Consider the following 19,457-nt stretch of genomic DNA (forward strand, 5'->3'; position numbering starts at 1 on the left):
GTGAAGAGGAACTAAAAAGCCTCTTGATGAGGGTGAAAGAGGAAAGTGAAAAATCTGGCTTAAAACTCAACATTTGGACTTCCCTGGTGGCTCAGTGATAAAGAATCCACTTGCTGGTGTAGGAGATCGGGGTTCGATTCATGATCCTGGAGGAGCCCACATGCTGCAGAGTGACTCAGTCCATGCTCCACAGGTTTTGAACCTGCGCTCTAGAGCCCATGCCCTGCAGCAAGAGATGCCTGAGCACTGCAGCCAGAGAAAAAGCCCACATAGCACCAAAGACCCAGCACAGCCAATAAATAAGTAAATAATTTTAAAAAGAATGTAACATTCAAAAAACTAAGATCGTAACATCCAGTCCCATCACTTCATGGCATATAGATGGGGAGAAGTGGAAGCTGACTGACTTTATTTTCTTGGGCTCCAAAATCACTGTGGAGTGTGTGACTGCAGCCATGAAATTAAAAGATGCTTTTTCCTTGGAAGGAAAGCTATGACAAACCTAGACAGTGTATTAAAAAGTAGAGACATCACTCTGCCAACAGAGGTCCATATAATCAAAGCTATGGTTTTTCCAGTAGCATGTTTGAATATGAAAGTTGGACCATAAAGAAAGCTGAGTGCTGAAGAATTGATGCTTTTGAACTGTGATGCTGTAGAAGACGCTTGAGAGTCCCTTGGACTGCAAGATCCAACCAGTGAATTCTAAAGGAAATCAACCCTAATTATTCACTGGAAGGACTGATACTGAAGCTGAAGCTCTGATAGTTTGGCCACCTGATGATGAAAGCCGACTCATTGGAAAAGGTCCTGATACTGGTAAAGATTGAGGGCAGGAGGAAAAAAGGGCAAAAGAGGATAAGATGGTTGGATGACATCACTGACTTAACAGACATAAGTTTGAACAAACTCCAGGAGACAGTGAAGGACGAGGAAGCCTGGTGTGCTGCAGTTGATGGAGTCGCAAAGAGTCGGACACGACTGAGCGACTGAACAACAGCCATCGAGTAACCACTCAGGGAGCAAGAGGGTGGTTTGCATGGTGAGGCTGTGGTTTGTAGTGCAGAGAAAGCAAAATAAATGATGAGGCAGGAAATCCCCATGTAAGAAAGCAAAATAAATGATGAGGCAGGAAATCCCCATGTAATTTGTTGGTTGTTATACAAGGGGGTTGAATAGCTCCTTTTATTCCAAGGTGAAGATTTTTTTCTTTTCTTTCTCTCACTCTGGCTCGAGTCAGAGGAAAGACAAGAGAAGTAGAAGCCCTCACTTACAAGCCACGTTTCTCTCTTCCTTGCAGACCCGAACGGAAGCGGAGGGAGGTCATGCAGATCGCCAACACCACCATGTCCAGCCGGAGCAGGAACACCACGGTGCTGGACACCTACAACATCACAGACCCGGAAGAGCTCGAGACTGAGTACCCTTTCTTCGAGAGCAGAGTGGACAACAAGGAGAGAACTGTCATCTCCAACCTCCGGCCTTTTACTCTGTACCGAATCGACATCCACAGCTGTAACCATGAGGCTGAGAAGCTTGGCTGCAGCGCCTCCAACTTTGTCTTTGCAAGAACCATGCCTGCAGGTACAGTGTGATCCAGCTCACCCACACCCAACCTAGTGGAGCAGACTGATTTGAAGAGACAGAGGCTGACACTCTTAGTCTCAGTCCTGCTGATTAAAGAACAGTGGTCATTTACATGTGACTTGGAAGCCCAACAGGGAATGGCATCCATGCATATCGACCCCACTCCCACCCTGGTCTCTCCATGCAAAGTACTTTGAGAGCAGGGAGCTTGATTCAGGCTCGACTCTTTTCCTTCTTCTCGTGGATGTGCATTATGCATTCCCACAGCCCTTTTCTGCCAGGCCCCTCCCTAAGTTTCCATGAAATCCCCAGTGTGCGGCCCTGATTCAGAGTGAGCATCACTCCTCAGGGGCAGCTCCCATGCAGTCTTTGGTCCTGCTTGCTTAATCTTCACCTTCCCCTTGTAAGTTAGAAGCTGCCTATGGCTCAGACAGCCACACATCCACCTTTCAGGATGGACGAACTGCAGCATTTGCTTCCCTGCAGAGCTGGCAGGGAACACAGAGTGTCTGCGTCTGGGGATGGGGCCTCCTGGGTTCGGTTCCAGACTCTGCCAGCCAACCCAGCCTTCGTCTCCTCACCGTCCCAGGAGAGACACAGCCCAGCTGATTTCTCAGGGCTCTTCCCAGCTGGAACCTGCAGTGACTTTGCTCACCACCTGGCTTACTACTCTAAGAAACACAAGCAAGAGAGCAAGCACCCGAGCCTCCCCCGGCAGCTGGAGGAATCGCTGATTCCACCCCAGCGAGCTTGCGCTCAGCACCAGCTTCCTGGCGGCTTCCTCCCAGGCAGGCTTGAGGACCATCCTTCACACCTGCCCAGAAATTGCATCTGCCGCATGCAGATGCAGAGCACAGGCAGGGCCCAGGACCCAGCCTACAGGCTGGGGCCGCTGCTTGTGCTCACCCCGCGCCTTTTCCGTGCTGCTGGTATCAACAGCATCGCATAGAAGCCGAGAACCAGACCTGAGTGACTTGAATTGCCAAGATTGTCCTCCTGTGCTTGAGAGTAGGCTTTTCTGTTGGGGGACCGGAGTGGGAAGGGAGGGTATGGTGGCATCTTCAGACTTACAATCATTAGGTTGTTCTGATTCCAAAACCCCTGCTGTGTGTGCGTGGCCAGGCCAAGAGGAGTCGCCACGGCTGTTGTCCACTGTCCTGTGTGAGGGGTTGGGGAGGCCGTTCTTAAGTTAGTCCAGTGTTTCTGTCCCTCCTTGGGGGCTCGAATCTAACTTTCTTGCCTGTTTCAATTGTTGCACAGAAGGAGCAGATGACATTCCTGGGCCGGTGACCTGGGAGCCAAGGCCTGAGAACTCCATCTTTTTAAAATGGCCAGAACCTGAGAATCCCAATGGATTGATCCTCATGTATGAAATAAAATATGGATCCCAAGTCGAGGTGAGTCTGGACGCTGAGCACGTGTGGGTGCATTTCTGTTACAGGTGTGGTGTACATTACACCGAGACACAGGGCACCCCTGGTTAGCTGAAGACTAAACAATGGAATAAGGAGGTGAGGCAGTGAGGACTTAGGTCTTTCTAGCAGCTCTCTGCTCTTTGAGGAATTTTCACAGTGTGCAAGGAGCTGGCTTATCCTTACCCCCCAAGAAATTGTTTCTTTACAGAAAGTGATCTTTCAGCCTAGAGACTGGTCTTAATAACTTAATCTTTCTGAAACACTTTTTGGTTAAAGTAATAAGGTCTGGTTAGGGCTTGGGTGCGCTTTCAGTTCCTGGAGGACTGCCACCACGTAGAGCCGGTGTTTGCCCTTTTCCTGAGAGTCGGTGTCAGCATCAGCGGGGGGCGAGCGGCCAGGCAGCCACAGCTGTCTGTTTCCAACGTGTGTGGGGAATTGACACCTGTGTTTTATTTCTTCCAGGATCAGCGGGAATGTGTGTCCAGACAGGAGTACAGGAAGTATGGAGGAGCCAAGCTAAACCGGCTCAACCCAGGGAACTACACAGCCCGGATCCAGGCCACCTCTCTCTCTGGGAATGGGTCGTGGACGGATCCCGTGTTCTTCTACGTTCAGGCCAAGAGTAAGGCCGCGGTGGGAGCCGCTGATGGGGCCGGGACGGGGGAAGCCTGATTTTCTGATTCCCATCACCCACCACCGAGAAGAGGCACACTAATGCCAGCATCCCGTCTGGGAGCTCAGGCCGGGGAGCTGCTGCACGTGGGGTCCCTGCCTCGGGGACCCTCTTTTGAGGGAGTCAGCAAGGGGGCCCTTGCTCTCAGCTTGATGTATGTCCAGAGCATTTTACAAAGTACTGAATTGACCATTCTTCCTTCTTCCTCGTCAGAGATGCTGGTTGGGGCTCAGACTCAGGGCTTAGCATCCTAAGGGGGATCACAAACCCAGGGGCCTTCTGGTCCAGCCTGCTTCAGGGCAGGAGTCATCGCCATGACAGAATCCCAGGCCGAGGCTGCACCCCATCACTGCTCGTTGGTAAAATACACATGCGCTTGTAAAGCAGCAACGCACATTGAGAGTACACGGTACTCCTGTGGGGTGACGGGCTTCCCAGGTGGCGCAAGTGGTAAGGAACTTCCTGCCGAAACAGACGATGTGAGAGACTTGGGTTCGACCCCTGGGTCAGGACAGTCCCCTGGAGGAAAGCATGGCAATGCAGTCCAGTATTCCTGCCTGGAGAATCCCATGGACAAAGGAGCCTGGCGGGCTATAGTCCGTGGGGCTGCAAAGCGCTGGACACAGCTGAAGCAACCTAGCACACATGCACACACACACTCCCCATTTGGCACAGAGGCTGGGCCGTGTGTTGAGTTTACGCTGAAACCATCAACACGACAGTATTCTTAGAAGGCCATTCTATGTGAGGATTTTAGATTTTAAAACCGAGTTTTGTAAAATGTATGAGCACAAGGGCACTGTACTTGCTTGGCCAAGAAAATTCGGTATTTTCGGTTGGTGACATAAATATTCCTTGTTATTTCCATTTTGAGTTTGTACTATTTTGTAGTAGAAACCAGATTTTTAAGATTATTTTATGTTCAGATAATGGGATCAGACTGGTTGTAATACTATTCCTGACTGCTTGTTGGAGAAAAAGCGACCCCCATGTGCTGAGTGGTGCTTCTTTTGGGTCAAGTGGGCAGTTCCCACTGCCCTGGTCCCCTCTGGCGTCCACACCCATGCTGCTCTGGTCCAGAGTCTGAGTTATTAAACTCAGGATTCAATGGATCCAGCAGTCCATCTGGTTAGTGCCTAAAAGTCCAAGACACGCATGATATTTAGAAATCTCCAATGTGACAGATACCAAAAGAAGGATGGGGGGAAATAGAATTGCCAACCTTGAGACATCATTTTGTGAGCCTGAAACTGTATGAGGGCTAAACAGATGCTTAAACAGATCGTTCCGTCATCTGAAATGGTCTGAATTCTCCATGCGCCCCGCTTCACCTGCTCTTTGCAGTTGGAAGATGCCATGCCCTCCAGCGAGGGAACTTTCTCCGTACTCCCAGAGCCCTCCCCAGAGAAGCGACTTCTTGGCCTGCTCTGCGGCCTTCCCCTGTCCACATCCATCCCTCAGGAACAGGGCCCAGGTTTAGAGGACTCGGGCGGCGCTGTGTTCTTTGAAACAGCAGCGTGGGCTTCTGAGGCACGGTGAACTTGGCTTGTTGGCGAGAAGCCGTCCTATCTGCTGTCGCCCCCCGTTAACCCTGTGGGTCCTGGGAGCCCGTGGGAGACCCAGAGCCCCTCTGGTGGCACCTTTCCAGCAGGAGTTGGCAAACACCACCGGGAAATTGGATCTGTGTGCCTACTTTACTATCAAGAGGCTGTTCCTTGTGTCAGACCAGATTCCCTCCTGCTATGGTTGAACCGCCTCTCCTGTTCGGTCCTCAGAGGAGACAGAAGCTTTGGAAGCTTTCTGGCAACTGCTCTCCTTTTAGGAGCCCTTCATGTGCTTGAATACTATTAAATTACTCTTCAGGCTTTTCTTCTCCAGACTAAATAATCTCAAGTTTGGGGCCCTTTCTCATAAGCCAGTCTCAGAAACCAATTTTCCAGCTATTCAATCATTTTGTTCTTCTCTGGATGTGTTCCAGTTTCTTCATGTCCCTGTTGAAATGTGAAACTCAAAAAGAACATGGTACAACCTGACCAGTAGTATAAGTGATACAAATAGAATAAATAGTCCTCAGGGAGCAAAAAAAAAAAAAACCCTCCATTAGCTTCCCAAAAACCGTGTTAACTCGCAACTGTTTTCAAGAACTAGGAAATGTAGGAGCCTGCATCCATTTCTACAGCATTTTGATAAAAATACTTTAATTAAAAAAATAGGTTTAATAGTCCTTACAGAGTAATAATAATAGTAGTATTTAGTGGCAAAGTAATTATTGATGGGGGAGCTTAATGGATGTAACTGGGTCCCCAGTGAGTTCCACCCTCATTTCCACATAGACATTTCTCAAATATCCCACAGGCGCTTGAGATGCCTCGTGCACAAAACCAGAATCACAGCTGGCACCTTCAGAATCCTTCTCCCCCCCCCCCCCCGCCCCCAGTTCCTCAGCTCAGTCTGTGGCCCTGTAACCCGCACAGTCCCCAAGCCAGGAGCCTCACGGCCACTGCTCCCCTTTCCTTCTCTCCTGCCGCCCACTTCTCATTCAAACCCATGTCTCATCTTTTCTGCCTCTGTGTTCTCTCAGAATCCAGCTTCTGTAGCCACCACCACCACCTCAGCTCAGAGCCTCTAAGGCACTTACTTCATGGAGAGAGTGCGAGCTGGGGTACAGGAAGCCTAAGTGCCAAGGCCAGCCCGCTGCCTGTGTGACCTTGCGGGGGACAGTTCATCTCTGTGAGTCTTAGTCATTCGTAGAAAAGGAGCAGTGATTCCCTCAAGAGGTCCAAGTTGGGCAGAACATGCCCAGGACCCCTCCCTTGGAGAGGGCAGAGTCCCCTCCCCACTGCCAGCCGCTCAGGCTGTCCTCGGGCACAGCCAGCTCTCCCCACCCAAGTGCTATCAAGTTTACTGCAGGGCTGGAGGGCTCTTCCCTATTCCTCCTCATCTGCAGAGTGCAGTTCACGCTGCTTGGCCTGGTCAGGGCCCCTGGGAGCCGGCCCTGACTTCTCTGCATGTCACTTCCAGCCATGCTATGCTTGGCCAGCTTCTCCTGACTCTCTCCACACTCTTGTTTCCTCCCTGCCCCCTTGAAGTGTGTGTAGTCCACTTGTGGTTCTGCTACCTGTGGGCATGTTGATTGTCAGCATCCAGCTGAATTTTCTAAGCGTGTGGATCAGTGTCCAGCCTGTCATCTGTCATCTAAGAGCTGAGCATGGTAACGAGCAGGTGTGAGCTCTGTGGTCTCAGACTGTAACTGTGGCCTCTGATGTTTAGGGGAGAATTCAGAGCAGCTTTGGTAAAGGGTGCCATCCAATTACTCTTGTTTTTTTAGGTTGTCTGTGGAAGTGTCTTAAGACAGATTGAGCTTGAGCACTATATACATAAAAAGCTATTCATCTGATTTTAGCAAATGTATGCAACTCCATTAATAGTCATCTAACCGTGTGTGTATGTGTGTGTGTGTGTGTGTGTGTGCACTCAGTCGTGTCCAACTCTTTTCAACCCTGTGGGCTGTGGCCCACCAGATTTTCCAGGCGATAATACTGGCATGGGTTGCCATTTCCTACGCCAGGGATTGAACCCAGGTCTCCCAGATCTCCTGCATTGCCAGAGGATTCTTTAGCACTGAGCCACCAGAGATTATTTTACTTGAATCCATCATTTGAACTGCTTCAGAATATACTTAGGTTGATGATAAAAATGACTCTATTTCTCAGTCTGCACTTCTTTAATATTTTTGCAAATGACTTGGTTTTCTTTCTCTTTTTTTGTTATAGCCAACTAGACTTCCTAGTTCGTGATAAGCAATAGAGGAATTCTCAGGGATTTTTTTTTTCATACTTTCAACTGAATATGAAATATGTTCATCTCCTGACATGCTGTCATTTCTGGCTTGTTTCTGCAGCGACATATGAGAACTTCATCCACCTGATGATCGCTCTGCCCATTGCGGTTCTGTTGATAGTGGGAGGCTTGGTTATAATGCTGTACGTCTTCCATAGAAAAAGGTGAGTGCCTTGGTGCGAAGTTCAGACACTTGCTGCTTCGGACTGGTTTGATGATTTGAACCTGCGTTAAGATGAACTTTTTGAGGAGTTTAAGGAAATACCTTATGGATCAGAAAATCTGATTTTCCAGTCAAGTGTTCTTTGCAGAAAAAGAGAACATTTTCTAATGATTCAACAGCAGAAATTTTTTTTTTTTTTTTTTTTTGGAGTCTGGTTGACGCATCACAGATATTGCTGCTTCTGCAGAGCTTTTTCAAACATGGTATTTTAACCCTGTCCATAAAATAAGCTTTCAGTTTCCGATGAAGTAAAGAAAGAAATGTTACTGATTTGAGGCCAAGGAGGAAGCCAAGAGAGGCCTTAGGGTGAGCTGTCCTGATGGCACTCCCCTCCCCCACTCCTCTGTCCTTAATGAATCAGAACAAATAAAACGGAAGAAAGTACAAACAGAAATGTGTGGGTTTTTTTTTTTTTCTAACCTAAACTTCATCTTTTTGGCAGAAATAGCAGCAGGCTGGGAAATGGAGTGCTGTATGCCTCTGTGAACCCGGAGTATTTCAGTGCAGCTGATGGTAAGTCCCTGCCTGAGATCCCAGCTCGGGAGCTTTTGAGCATTAGTAATTCAGGGGAAGGTGTTTGCATTGTTTTGAGGTACCTTTGACCTCAGATCTGTCTTCATTAATACTCCATTTAAAAAAAATTTTTTTGAGCAATTCACTGCATATGTCAAAAATTCTAGGACTGTCTGAGCTGCCCCAAGGGAATACGGGCTTCAGAGATGGATGTGGCCAACACAGTAATTCATTTATTTAATTGCCTGAAATTTTATGCTAGAATGAAAAAAGCTGTGTAATTGTCAACATCCAGTTGAAGATATGCTGGAGCTGACAAAGCAGTCCTTTTAAACTAGTTTTACCTTGAGTCCTATGTCTTTAAAATTGTCTTTGATCACCACGGCTTCTCAGCTTTTTGTATCTTGGAGATTTTTTGTTCATTCCCTCCTGACTAGGGTCTCCATGGCCCGTTCACATTCCCTCTGGTAATTACTCATGAGAGCTGTTTAATTTAAACGGCTGAGAAGGTCTCAATTGGAAGCTGGATTGTGCTTTTTCCCCCTTTTTTGGTATCTTGTCTTCCTAGTTTGCCAAAATCCAAACTTTTCAAAGTAAGTCAAGGTGAGCCCTTTGCCATTGGGTGCCACTAACTGGCCCTTTGCTAGGGGCATTCACAAATGCCAACCCATTTGATCCGTACATCTTTATGAAGGTGAAAATGTTAGTCACTTAGTCATGTCTGACTCCTTGCAAACCCATGCATGGACTGTAGCCCACCAGGCTCCTCTGTCCATGGCATTCTCCAGGCAGGAACACTGGAGTGGGCAGCCATTCCCTTCTCCAGGAATCTTCCTGACCCAGGAATCAAGCCCTGGCCTCCTGGAGTGCAGGCAGATTCCTTACCGTCTGAGCCACCAAGAAACCCGGTAGAATGGACTTTCTGATGCTTCTCTGTCTCTTCGTTGGGTGATAAGGCTCAGAGAAGAAACACGCCCAGGTCACAGAACTAGGCGGTTGAGAAGTCAGGGTAAAGCAGTCCTGGGCACTGTGTTAACGTGTGATGCAGTTGCTGTGGGGAAGGACTGTGAGGTTCTGGGGGTATTGCAGGCAAGCTGGCCCGTGCGAGGGGCTGGACCCAGTCTGTCAAATGCATGAAGAGTGGAATTAGGTTAATGTGTTCAGAAAATTATTTGACTCGCTCATGCTTCAGAAACAGAAGTGTGTATGCAGGAGACATGAAATAAAGAGTCCTGATTATTCTAACTGCTCATCCTCATCAAATGAGGAAACGATTAAAAGCACCATATATAAGTGTGTTATCTTTATTACTGTGATTCCTTTAATAATTTCTAATTCAAATTGTGTTTACAATAGAATCAGTCAAAAGCAGAGTCCTCTGAATGGGAATCAAATGTAGAAAGATGAGGACATTATAAAGGTCTCGCAAAGTTGTATTTTTAAAGGGCATGTATGTGCATCCTTGGTGGTCCAGTGGTTAAGAATATGCCTTGCAATACAAGGGACACTGATTTGATCCCTGGTTGAGGAAGATCCCACATGCCAGGGAGCAGCTAGCCCCTTGACCCACGGCTGCTGGGCAAACACTTGCAAACCCACGAGCCACAGGTACTGAAGCCCACACACCTGGATCCTGAGCTCTGCCACAAGAGAAGCCAACGCGGCGAGAAGCCTGCGCACTGCAACAGAGTAGCCCCCACCCGCGACAACTAGAGAAAGCCTGCGTGCTGCAACAAAAGCCCACCACAGCCAAAAATAAAACGGATAATTTTTTTAAAGTAAAAGCCATATATGCGTACACACATACCTATACATCTGTGTGTGTGTGTGTATGTATAAGGCACAGAGAATGTTCTGGAAGAATACATGCCAAACTTAAAAGACTAATTACTTGTGGAGGGGGTCTTTTTCTTAAAAAAAAAAAAAGATTTTTATGCATTGTTTATGTAAACGTAGTTTTTAATCTAATATAGATTATTATTTATTAATAATTTATTATTAATATAGGAAAATGCAGTGCTCTATCGGTTTGGAGTAAGACTGCTGTAGAGAATAAAGCATAGAAGATTGGCATTTGCAGCTTTGACTATGAAGTATCTAGGAAGTTTGAGAGCGCACAATCAAATCAGACTCTAATGGCGATTTGAATTCAAGTTCTGTGTCTTTCCAGAGTGCTTTCATAATGTAATCTCTTGATTCTTTAAAAACTAAACAAAGAAAGCTTACTGTCACTCAGGCCAACAGGTAGAAATACTGTCACCTTATTTGAACCTAATTTATTTGGCCTTTGGACAAGCATCTTATAACTAGTTTCCTCAGGGGGCAACAAAATGACGTCGCAGTTCAAAATTGCTTAAAACACTTGTCTCTCCAGAGCTGATCTGCATGTCACCGTTCTCCAAGCACACTGAAAATCCCCTCCGGGGAAACGCTGATAGCATTGTGTGCGTAAGCCTCTGCTGCCCGGCAGGGCTTAGGGCTGCTGGCTGAAGTCAGAGCTGTTGGGTTGAATTGAGAGAAGGGATTGTGATTATTGACTTCAGCCACCTCCAAGGGATGAATGTGATTGGTTTTAACTCCATGTTTCACGGTGAGCTACGTAGCTAATTCTGATTAAAAGCAAGCCTGGATTTTCGGAGATAAATGGATATAGACTGTCCCTTTATACTTTCTGAGGGGTATCAGAAAGAGTCTTACTTACTAGGGTGTCTTGCGTATTTACTGTCTTAAGCAAGCATCAGCCTTCTCTTCTAGGCTATAAACTGTCTAAGCCATATGGAGGGTGGAATTCCATTTGTGACATTCCTGAGCACATACCTACGTACTATGAAATACAAAAATGTACGTGAAAGAAAATTCTATGTTGATTAACATAGTCCATATTGGACATTCCTTAGAGGTGTAAATTGGTGGTATCTCCTGGGCCTGATTCATAGACATCTTTACTTTACGAGAGTGTCAGAATACAGCTGTCAACCCACTTCTTCTCTTACATCCAGCCAAAGGCCCACAGTTAACATCTAAAAGTGTAAAGGCAAACACAGGTTCCCAGTCTTCCTGCATTTCTGAGCCAGGGCCATCTCTTTCCAATCAGTGGAGCTGGCCAGGGGTTCCCTTCTCAGACAAGCACATGAGCACACAGCATTAGAAGAATACAGTTATAATTGAAATTTCTTATGAATCTATGGAACAGGTACATTTTACTTTAGTTCTCACCTACCCGTCAGAGTGGTCGGATGGATTTTCTTCTCTTTTCTTTCTTTCCTCCCTTCTCCCCTTCCCTCTTTCTTTCTCCTTCCTCCTGCCTAGAAATATTTATTTATTTTCTTAAACCAGCTTGAGTCTGACCAGAAGCATAGGCTGGAGAGGAAATCATATTCAGGCTTAGTCATCGCCAAGCCTCACTCGCCAGCCCCTCACCCCAGTGATGGGAGGTCCCTGAGTTCACAGAGTCCAGGCCCAAGTCCTGGGGAGACCCTTCTGCTCATCAGCTGTCCCTTCCTGCATGCTGGTCACCACTGACTACTCCTCGGTAGGAATGAGCACTGAAACAGAGCTCATCGCTTCCATAGCTCACTCAGTGCCCCAGGGTCTCTGACTCTGTCCAAGCTAGAGCAGAGCTACCCATGGAAGTGTTAATGCCAATCCCATAAGAAACCCGAAATATTTCTAGTAGCCACATATAAAATAGGAAAAAGAAGCTAGTGAAATACATATTGATAACGTTTTCTTTAACTCAGTATATCCAAAGTATTATCAGTTTTAATATGCAGTCAGTATAAAAGTTACTGAAGTATTACATTATTTTTTGAAATCCAACGTGGATTTTATACTTATAGCAACATCTGAAGTTGGACGACTTTCTGTTTCTTCCTTGCCGTTAGTATCTTTGAATTATCTAGAAATCCATGAGGACTTGAAATTCTAATGTTTGACTGTACAATGGCCTTACTGACATCCCCAGCCTGTGGGAGATTCCAGAGCCAGCCATATGCCCGTGCCCCCCAGTGCTCTCCTCTGTGGGCTCCAGGGAGCGGCACCTTGCCCTCCTTGGCCTGGAGTTTGCCGGGAACTCGTCCTGCCCAGCCCGGTCCCGCTGGCTCAGCTCCGGCCTCTTCCTTCTCAGTGTACGTTCCTGACGAGTGGGAGGTGGCCCGGGAGAAGATCACCATGAGCCGCGAGCTGGGCCAGGGCTCCTTCGGGATGGTCTACGAAGGCGTGGCCAAGGGCGTGGTCAAGGATGAGCCCGAGACCAGGGTGGCCATTAAGACGGTGAACGAGGCCGCCAGCATGCGCGAGCGGATCGAGTTTCTCAATGAGGCCTCGGTGATGAAGGAGTTCAATTGTCACCACGTGGTAAGAGGGGGCCCCGGGTGTGGGCCGCACACTCGGGGTTGCCGTCTCGCCCCGGCTTCCAGGGGGCTCCCCGTCACCTCGCTGCTCCATTAGATGCCGTGCACACCGAGGTTCCAGAGGCGGTGCAGGGCCAACCTACGAGACCCGGGGCCATCGTCCGGGCTCTGCTCCAGCCCGGCGGTCCCAGCGGCGGGGAGCTGTGTCATGGGGGGTCCTCACCCGCTCAGCCCTTCTCACTGTGTCTTTCCTCACAGGTGCGCTTGCTGGGCGTGGTGTCCCAGGGCCAGCCGACGCTGGTCATCATGGAACTGATGACCCGGGGGGACCTCAAGAGTTATCTCCGGTCTCTGAGGCCAGAAATGGAGGTAAGTTTTGATTTTCATCCGCATCCCATGTCATCTGTTTCCTTTCCTTTAGAACCTTCCCCAGAAGATACCGAGTCTTTAAATTCGTGTACTGTTCTTGCTGCAGGCTTGGTTCTCGGTCCTCTATAGCTGCAGTCCCCACCCATTTTGGCACCAGGGACCGCCTTCATGGGAGACAGATTTTCCACAGACCGGAGCCGGGGGATGATTTGGGGATGACTCGAGTGCGTTACATTTATTGTGCACTCTGTATGCACGCTAAGTCTCTTCAGTCGTGTCCAACTCTCTGCAACCCTATGGACTATAGCCTGCCAGGCTCCTCTGTCCATGGAATTCACCAGGAAAGAACCCTGGAGTGGGTTGCCATTTCCTCCTCCAGGGGATCTTAAGGATCGAACCCACATGTCCTGCATTGCCCACCAACTCTTTACCCGCTGAGCCACCTTAAGAGAAGCCCTTACTGTGCACTTTATTTCTAATCTAATACCAATGCCGATCTGCCAGGAGGTACTGGTCCATGGCCCAGAGGTTGGGGACTCCTGCTTTATGCAAAGGAGTTCCCTGACTACAGAGAGACCTGGATCTTCAGTGAGAGGCCCTTGCCAGTACGCAAGATACCCTGTTAACCAAATCTCTGTGGGATTTTGCTGCCACCTCATTCTCTCTACCCACTGCGTCAGCTCCAGCACTGTCTCTCTAGTTCCCACTGACAGACCTGTCCACACCACTGCCTCCCTGTGGCCTTTGCTGCCCGCACTCTGTCTGGGGTACCCATCTCTGCTGCCCCATCTTGGGCTGCGCTTGTCAGAGCTCAGTATCAGGTTGACCTGCCTCTTCTGCTGGGATGCCTTCCCCCAGGCTGGTGCACAGACTCCCACTGCCTCAGAAGCCCATGCGCCACGTGCGCCTTCTCCCCTCCCGTGGGCAGTCTGAGCCGTTGAGCTGAGGGAGCCCTATTTCTGAAAATGGGGCTCCCCTCCTGCATCCACATTTTTGGCTTTATCCTCAGTCAGCGTCTTGCTTGAGCTTCTGAATGTTCATCGCCTCAACTGAACCATGATCTCTTCCTAGTCTCGGGAAAAATATCAATTTGTATTACAAGCTTCAGGTTCATCACTGCGGTGTCTCTCCTTTGGCAGCGTGAACCCAGCTTTTAATAATTTGGAGGCATGACTTTTAAGAGAGTAGTTCTAAGAGTAAACTGGGAGATAAATACTTAGAAGGAATACTAGCCACATCTGCCTTCCACTTGACTGCCTCACTGGGCCTCCGGTCCTCATTGGGATCCTGACTTTGCTGCCTATTGAGGAAGCATTGGGTCTGCTGTACGAGCCTTGGATCCTGCCCTTTCTTTACCCTTTTTGAATGTCTGTAGCCTGTCTCTGAGCATAATCCTTTGTTTTCTTCATTTAATCGACAACTGAATCTTCTCTCAAATAGTAGTTCCTTAGTTTTTGTTCCAAGCCCTTGTTCACACGTGGCTTCCTTTACTCACAGCCGATGGGTGTGGTTCTGCGAGGCCCACGGAGCCCCGTGTGGACCGAGGCTCCGAGCAGGGAGGTTTGCGACACGCCCACCCTTTGTTCTGCCTCATGGGGCGCCCAGCTCCCCTGGACCTCAGTGCCTTGCCCCAGCCCGCTCTGTAACACCCAGACCAGCACAAAGGACAAAGGCTCCATCAGCTGGCGGCTGGAGGCGTGGCAGCGTGTTTCCTATCAGATTCACTGACGCAGCCTCTGAGGAGCCCGAAGCACTTGCTGCCCCAGTCCCGTCTCAGACACAGAGTGAAAAGCTTGTCGCCCTCGCCTGGCTCTGCCCCTAGCTGTCTGCATCTCAGATGGCGGCTCGGACTCTGGGCCTTGGTTTCCTTCCCTGTGCCTAAGAGGGTTGGTCCTTCTCATGTCAAAATTTCACTTTTAGGTTTGTCAGACTTAAAGTTGTCCTTTCTGGCCCATGTCAAGCATAAAGCTGCGTGTGCTTGTCCTGTGGTCCTGTTACGTTCTGCACGGCATCCTCTCCCCCTGCACCGAAGGTTCACGCGTTTCCCTTGCTGACCTGGATGCGCTTGTGTGCACGTCTTAAGCAGTTCTAAGCAAATTAAAGATTTCTGTTCTCTAAAACATCTGAAAGCATGGCAGTATTAGCACTGTGAACTGACAGAAAGTCAGCCCTCTCTTTCAATAATTAAAATCGGGTTCCTTTCTTTGCTTCTGTTTTTATATTAATCATGAATGGCCACTTCTAATAAAGAAAGAAAGTGAAGTCGCTCAGTCCTGTCTGACTCTTCGTGGCCCCATGGACTGTAGCCCGCGAGGCTCCTCCGTCCATGGGATTTTCCAGGCAGGAGTACTGGAGTGGGGTGCCCTTTCCTTCTCTGTCTGTCATATTAATCATGAGAGGCCCCTTCTAATAAGCACCTAATTTAATACTCCACAGCTTCTTGAGCGTAAGCTTAACATTTTACCTTCAGTTTCCCAGGGCACCAGACCAGGAACATCTAAAGCCCTGGAAAGGCTCATTTGCACAAGGCCCTTTTCTGAAGGAAAGGGGTGTCTGGCTTACCCTTCGGGCCATCTCATCACTTCCCCAGGCAGCTCAGTGATGAGGATTTTAAACCACAGACATTCCTGATAGTAGCTTCAGAATTCAAGTGTAGGGAAGCAACCCATAAGTACTTGGAAAGTTGTTACCCTGCTTTTAGAAGCCAACTTTGGGGCAAAAACTGCCCCCTCAGTGGGTAAAGCCAGCAATCCCTAGGCATGGTCTCCAGTCATCCTCCTAGCAGTGATCCCCGCCTTGACCCCAGGGGTGTGAAAGAGCCCAGGCATGAGCCAGTGCACACTCTTCTCGTGGCCCAGGCTTTGAGCTAGGGAGGGCACGCATGGGGCCTGTCAAAGCAGGACGGCTTTAATGTCGCAGGAGGTGCTCTGTAGGCAGGGAAACCGAGGTAAAGTGTCGAACTCACGCAAGCAAGAGATGGTCAGCGCAGAAACCTTTTGGGATAAAGAAACTTGGCCACACATTTTATATGATGTTTTTCTAAGTGGACTTATTATTTGGGGGTATTTCTTTTCAGTGCTGAAGTCAGTATGTTGCCCTCCTTTGCAAAGAGGAAGTGTTTATCCAAGTTACTTGTTGGACATGGGTCCCCTCCAGAGTAGGCGTCCGTTGAACTTAAATGAGCTGTCAAAGGCTTGCTTTCCACAGCATGCACAGAAAATTATAATCCAAGGAATGCCACTCTGTAAGGGGAACAAATTAATCTTGATGTCTTTGTACTTTAGAAGAAAGTGGAAGGGAAAGAGAAGGATTAAGTAATTTATAACAAAGCTTTCATGGGAAATAATGTATCCGGTGTCCATTCAGGACTGTTTGCTTCTTTCCACACAGCCTTTGTAATGTCCCCTCCCTCCTTTTCCCTGTATGGACTTGAATTGTAGACATAAAAGGAAGACTTAGACTAGTTGTAATTTGAGTATCCAGAATCCTTAATATCACAATTTCCTGGCTTCACTAAATGCTGTTAGTCCCACCGCAGCACCAAAGGTGCTGGTCCGAGTTGTACTACTAGGCGCTTCTCTCTGCAGCTCTGCGCTGGGTCAGAGGGCAGTGCCACGGCCTCCTTCTGAGCCACTCCTGGTTTCCTCGCAGAATGACTTGGGGTGCTCAGGTTGAACAAAAGAGGATCGACAAACCCTGAAAGAGCGTGGGGTGGGAAAAATCCCTAAATTCTCAAGTGTATCTTTTTTTTTTTTGATTCTCCAACAGAATAATCCAGTCCTAGCACCTCCCAGCCTAAGCAAAATGATCCAGATGGCTGGCGAGATTGCAGATGGCATGGCATACCTCAACGCCAATAAGTTTGTCCACAGAGACCTCGCTGCCCGGAACTGCATGGTGGCCGAAGATTTCACAGTCAAAATCGGAGGTGTGTTCTTAGCTTTTCAGATCTGAGCTAAAGTCGCACGAGTCTTAGGGACCCCATGGGCATTAGCCTGCCCAGGGAGAGGTCTTCCCATACATCCTGTGACTGCAGAGGCTTCCTCTTGGGAGTCATGTGACTGTGTCCCGTTGGTAGTCAACCAGCAGACTGGCTCCAATCTCGATAGCACGTGGGCGCAGCAGTCCAGGCAGTGGGCAAGGGCGAGCTGAGGCCATGATCCCTGCAGGTGCCTCTCCTGGGATGTGGGGCGTTTCTCCGCAGAACAGTTGTAAGCACCGGTTCCAAAAATAGTTGAGAAAATGTCCTCAGGTGATTTTGACTTGAACCTAAAAGTCACCACCCAGACTACCAGTATGTCCTTCAGTTGTCCAGCTTACAAGGAGTTTTCCAAACTCCGTGGAGTTTTCTAAGGGTGAGGCCCCCTGGGTGGACCCCATGCGCAGAGCAGGTGTGGTGATGGGGGGTGGTCCCTCGGCAGGGGAAGACCACTGCTCTCCAGGGCTCACACTTGAGCTGATCAGCCTCTGGGCTCCTGATCCTTGTGTGTGTGCTAAGTCGATTCAGTCTTTGTAACCCTGTGAGCTGCAGCCCTCCAGGCTCCTCTGTCCATGGGATTCTCCAGGCAAGAATACTGGAGTGGGTTGCCATGCTCTTCTCCAGGGGATCTTCCTGGTCCAGGGATTAAACCCACATCTCTTATGTCTCCTGCATTGGCAGGCGGGTTCTTCCAGCCCCACCTGGGATCTTTGTCATAACCCTGACTTGGTATCTAACCAGCCTGTTCCTTAGAACCCTGTTGTCACTGCCCACCATAACAGCAAAAATGTGGAGTGGGTTATATTTTTGGTCACTGGTTAGGAGTTTATTTCAGCCTTTGGGCTTGGCTTTAACTGTGGTCTTTGAATCTGCTTGATCAACACACATGTAACGTCAGGGCTGCTCAGGAACCACCTGCTCTTCCCACTATGAGATGATGGTTCAGAAAAATGCTAAATATTTATTCTGAGAAGCCGCAGGAATTCAAAAACTATTCAAAATTATTCAAAAACTATTCAAAATTAGCCTCTTTGCCTAGCACATGTTCTGGAAGTGCTCACCTTCCTTTAGCAGAGCTGTGTTTTTTTTATTTACACAGTGATTTTGAATGAATATTTTGGCCCTTTGATAAACAGTGAGTAGCCCCTCTAGAATGGTTTCCCAAGTAGGATGTCTTTATCTTTCATTTGTAAGGAGCTTGAGGTGATGGATGAAGGTGTATCACAGAGCAAATATACTTGGCCATCAATTACTCCCTGTGTCCCTAGATTTGGCCCTTTGATGCTCCCGAGAGTCTGAGAGGCTGTCCCGCCCTGGGGCTCCCAGGGAAGACCCTCTGGCCGCTGCCCGGGCTTCCTCTGTGCGCCCGCTCCCTTCCCCTCACTTCTCAGCGGTAACTCAGACTATTCCCACATGGATGCCCACCAGCTCCCCTTCCCCAGCTGCGGAGCCGGGCAGCCACTAACTAAACAAACCTGGTTCTGCCACCAGCAGCCTCGAGGCTTGAGGCAGGTGTCCTGAGCTCTGTGAGCCTCAGTGTCTTGACCTCGGAAGGCGGCATGATTGTAAGAGAGCCGTGAGATGCTGGAGGGACTGGGTGCGGGACGGTCCAGGGCGCCTCAGTGCCTGGCGCGGGCACGTCCTAACTCCCTGCTGCTCCCTCACGGCCCTGCCCACCCTGCAGTGCCACTGAGAATGCCCCCAAGAGCCGTTCTCGTGCCACTTGCCGCTGAGAGTCCAAATCAGCAAGGTCTCAGTTTACTATTTAACCGGGTGGCATATCTGTAGTGACATTTTCTTTGTACTTGTGTTTCTCTTCCTAAAATTCGAACTTTTTCTTTTCAGTTAAGGAAGAAATAGTCTATGTTCTTTTTCTGGGATTTTTTTTTTCTTTTTGTACAAGTAAACGCAAATCCTCTAATTTGCATGTCACTGGATTAATTTGGAGATAAGACTTCAGCTCTTCATTTTTATTCTTCACAAGGGTTCGAAAATGTTTTTCTAATACCCAGTGTCTAATGGATTACAAATACAGCAAGCAATTTTACCACAGGCAGTTCAGTGGCCCTTAGCATAGGACAAGGAATTATGTTGGTTAGCATCCAAGGAACTTTGTTCTCTGTGTTTGCTTTGTAGCCTTACCTCTTTGTGGCAGAGTTAGAGACATAAATGAACATTTTAAAAAGGAGAGCGGCCCTTTCTCCTGAGAAGGAGACGGAAGAAGCCCTGTAAGGAGAGGTTACATGATTGAGTGGAAAATCAAAATCTGACAAAGAAGCAATAATTTAGGATTATAAAGCAAGCCTGCCATCAAACATAATTATGTGACTTCTTCTAGAGTTATGGAAAATGGAAGACATTTTCAAAAATGAGTGGGAGTATTATGTTGAAAAACATTATTGAGTAATAGCTTCAGGGCCTAGTAAATAGCATCTCTAAGGCAGCTTGCTGTGGACTTTTTTCACTGTGAATTGGTACTCTCAATATTTTCCCCCTTATTAGATGG

The 19,457-nt window shown here is 48.4% G+C and overlaps 1 protein-coding gene across 4 annotated transcripts in view; it reads left to right on the forward strand.

The window, feature by feature from the left end:
* IGF1R (insulin like growth factor 1 receptor) overlaps positions 1 to 19,457 on the forward strand; it is a 304,552-nt gene that overhangs the window by 264,607 nt on the left and 20,488 nt on the right. For all 4 annotated transcript variants that reach the window (XM_061394274.1, XM_061394275.1, XM_061394276.1 and 1 more), the window contains 8 exons: positions 1,301 to 1,584; positions 2,848 to 2,984; positions 3,465 to 3,624; positions 7,577 to 7,679; positions 8,181 to 8,251; positions 12,378 to 12,607; positions 12,862 to 12,972; positions 16,741 to 16,900. In XM_061394274.1, the coding sequence (XP_061250258.1) occupies positions 1,301 to 1,584; positions 2,848 to 2,984; positions 3,465 to 3,624; positions 7,577 to 7,679; positions 8,181 to 8,251; positions 12,378 to 12,607; positions 12,862 to 12,972; positions 16,741 to 16,900 (1,256 nt within the window). The remainder of the gene's footprint in view (positions 1 to 1,300; positions 1,585 to 2,847; positions 2,985 to 3,464; positions 3,625 to 7,576; positions 7,680 to 8,180; positions 8,252 to 12,377; positions 12,608 to 12,861; positions 12,973 to 16,740; positions 16,901 to 19,457) is intronic.

The sequence above is a fragment of the Bos javanicus genome, chromosome 21 (assembly GCF_032452875.1).
Source record: "Bos javanicus breed banteng chromosome 21, ARS-OSU_banteng_1.0, whole genome shotgun sequence".
In the NCBI taxonomy this organism is placed as follows: domain Eukaryota; kingdom Metazoa; phylum Chordata; class Mammalia; order Artiodactyla; family Bovidae; genus Bos; species Bos javanicus.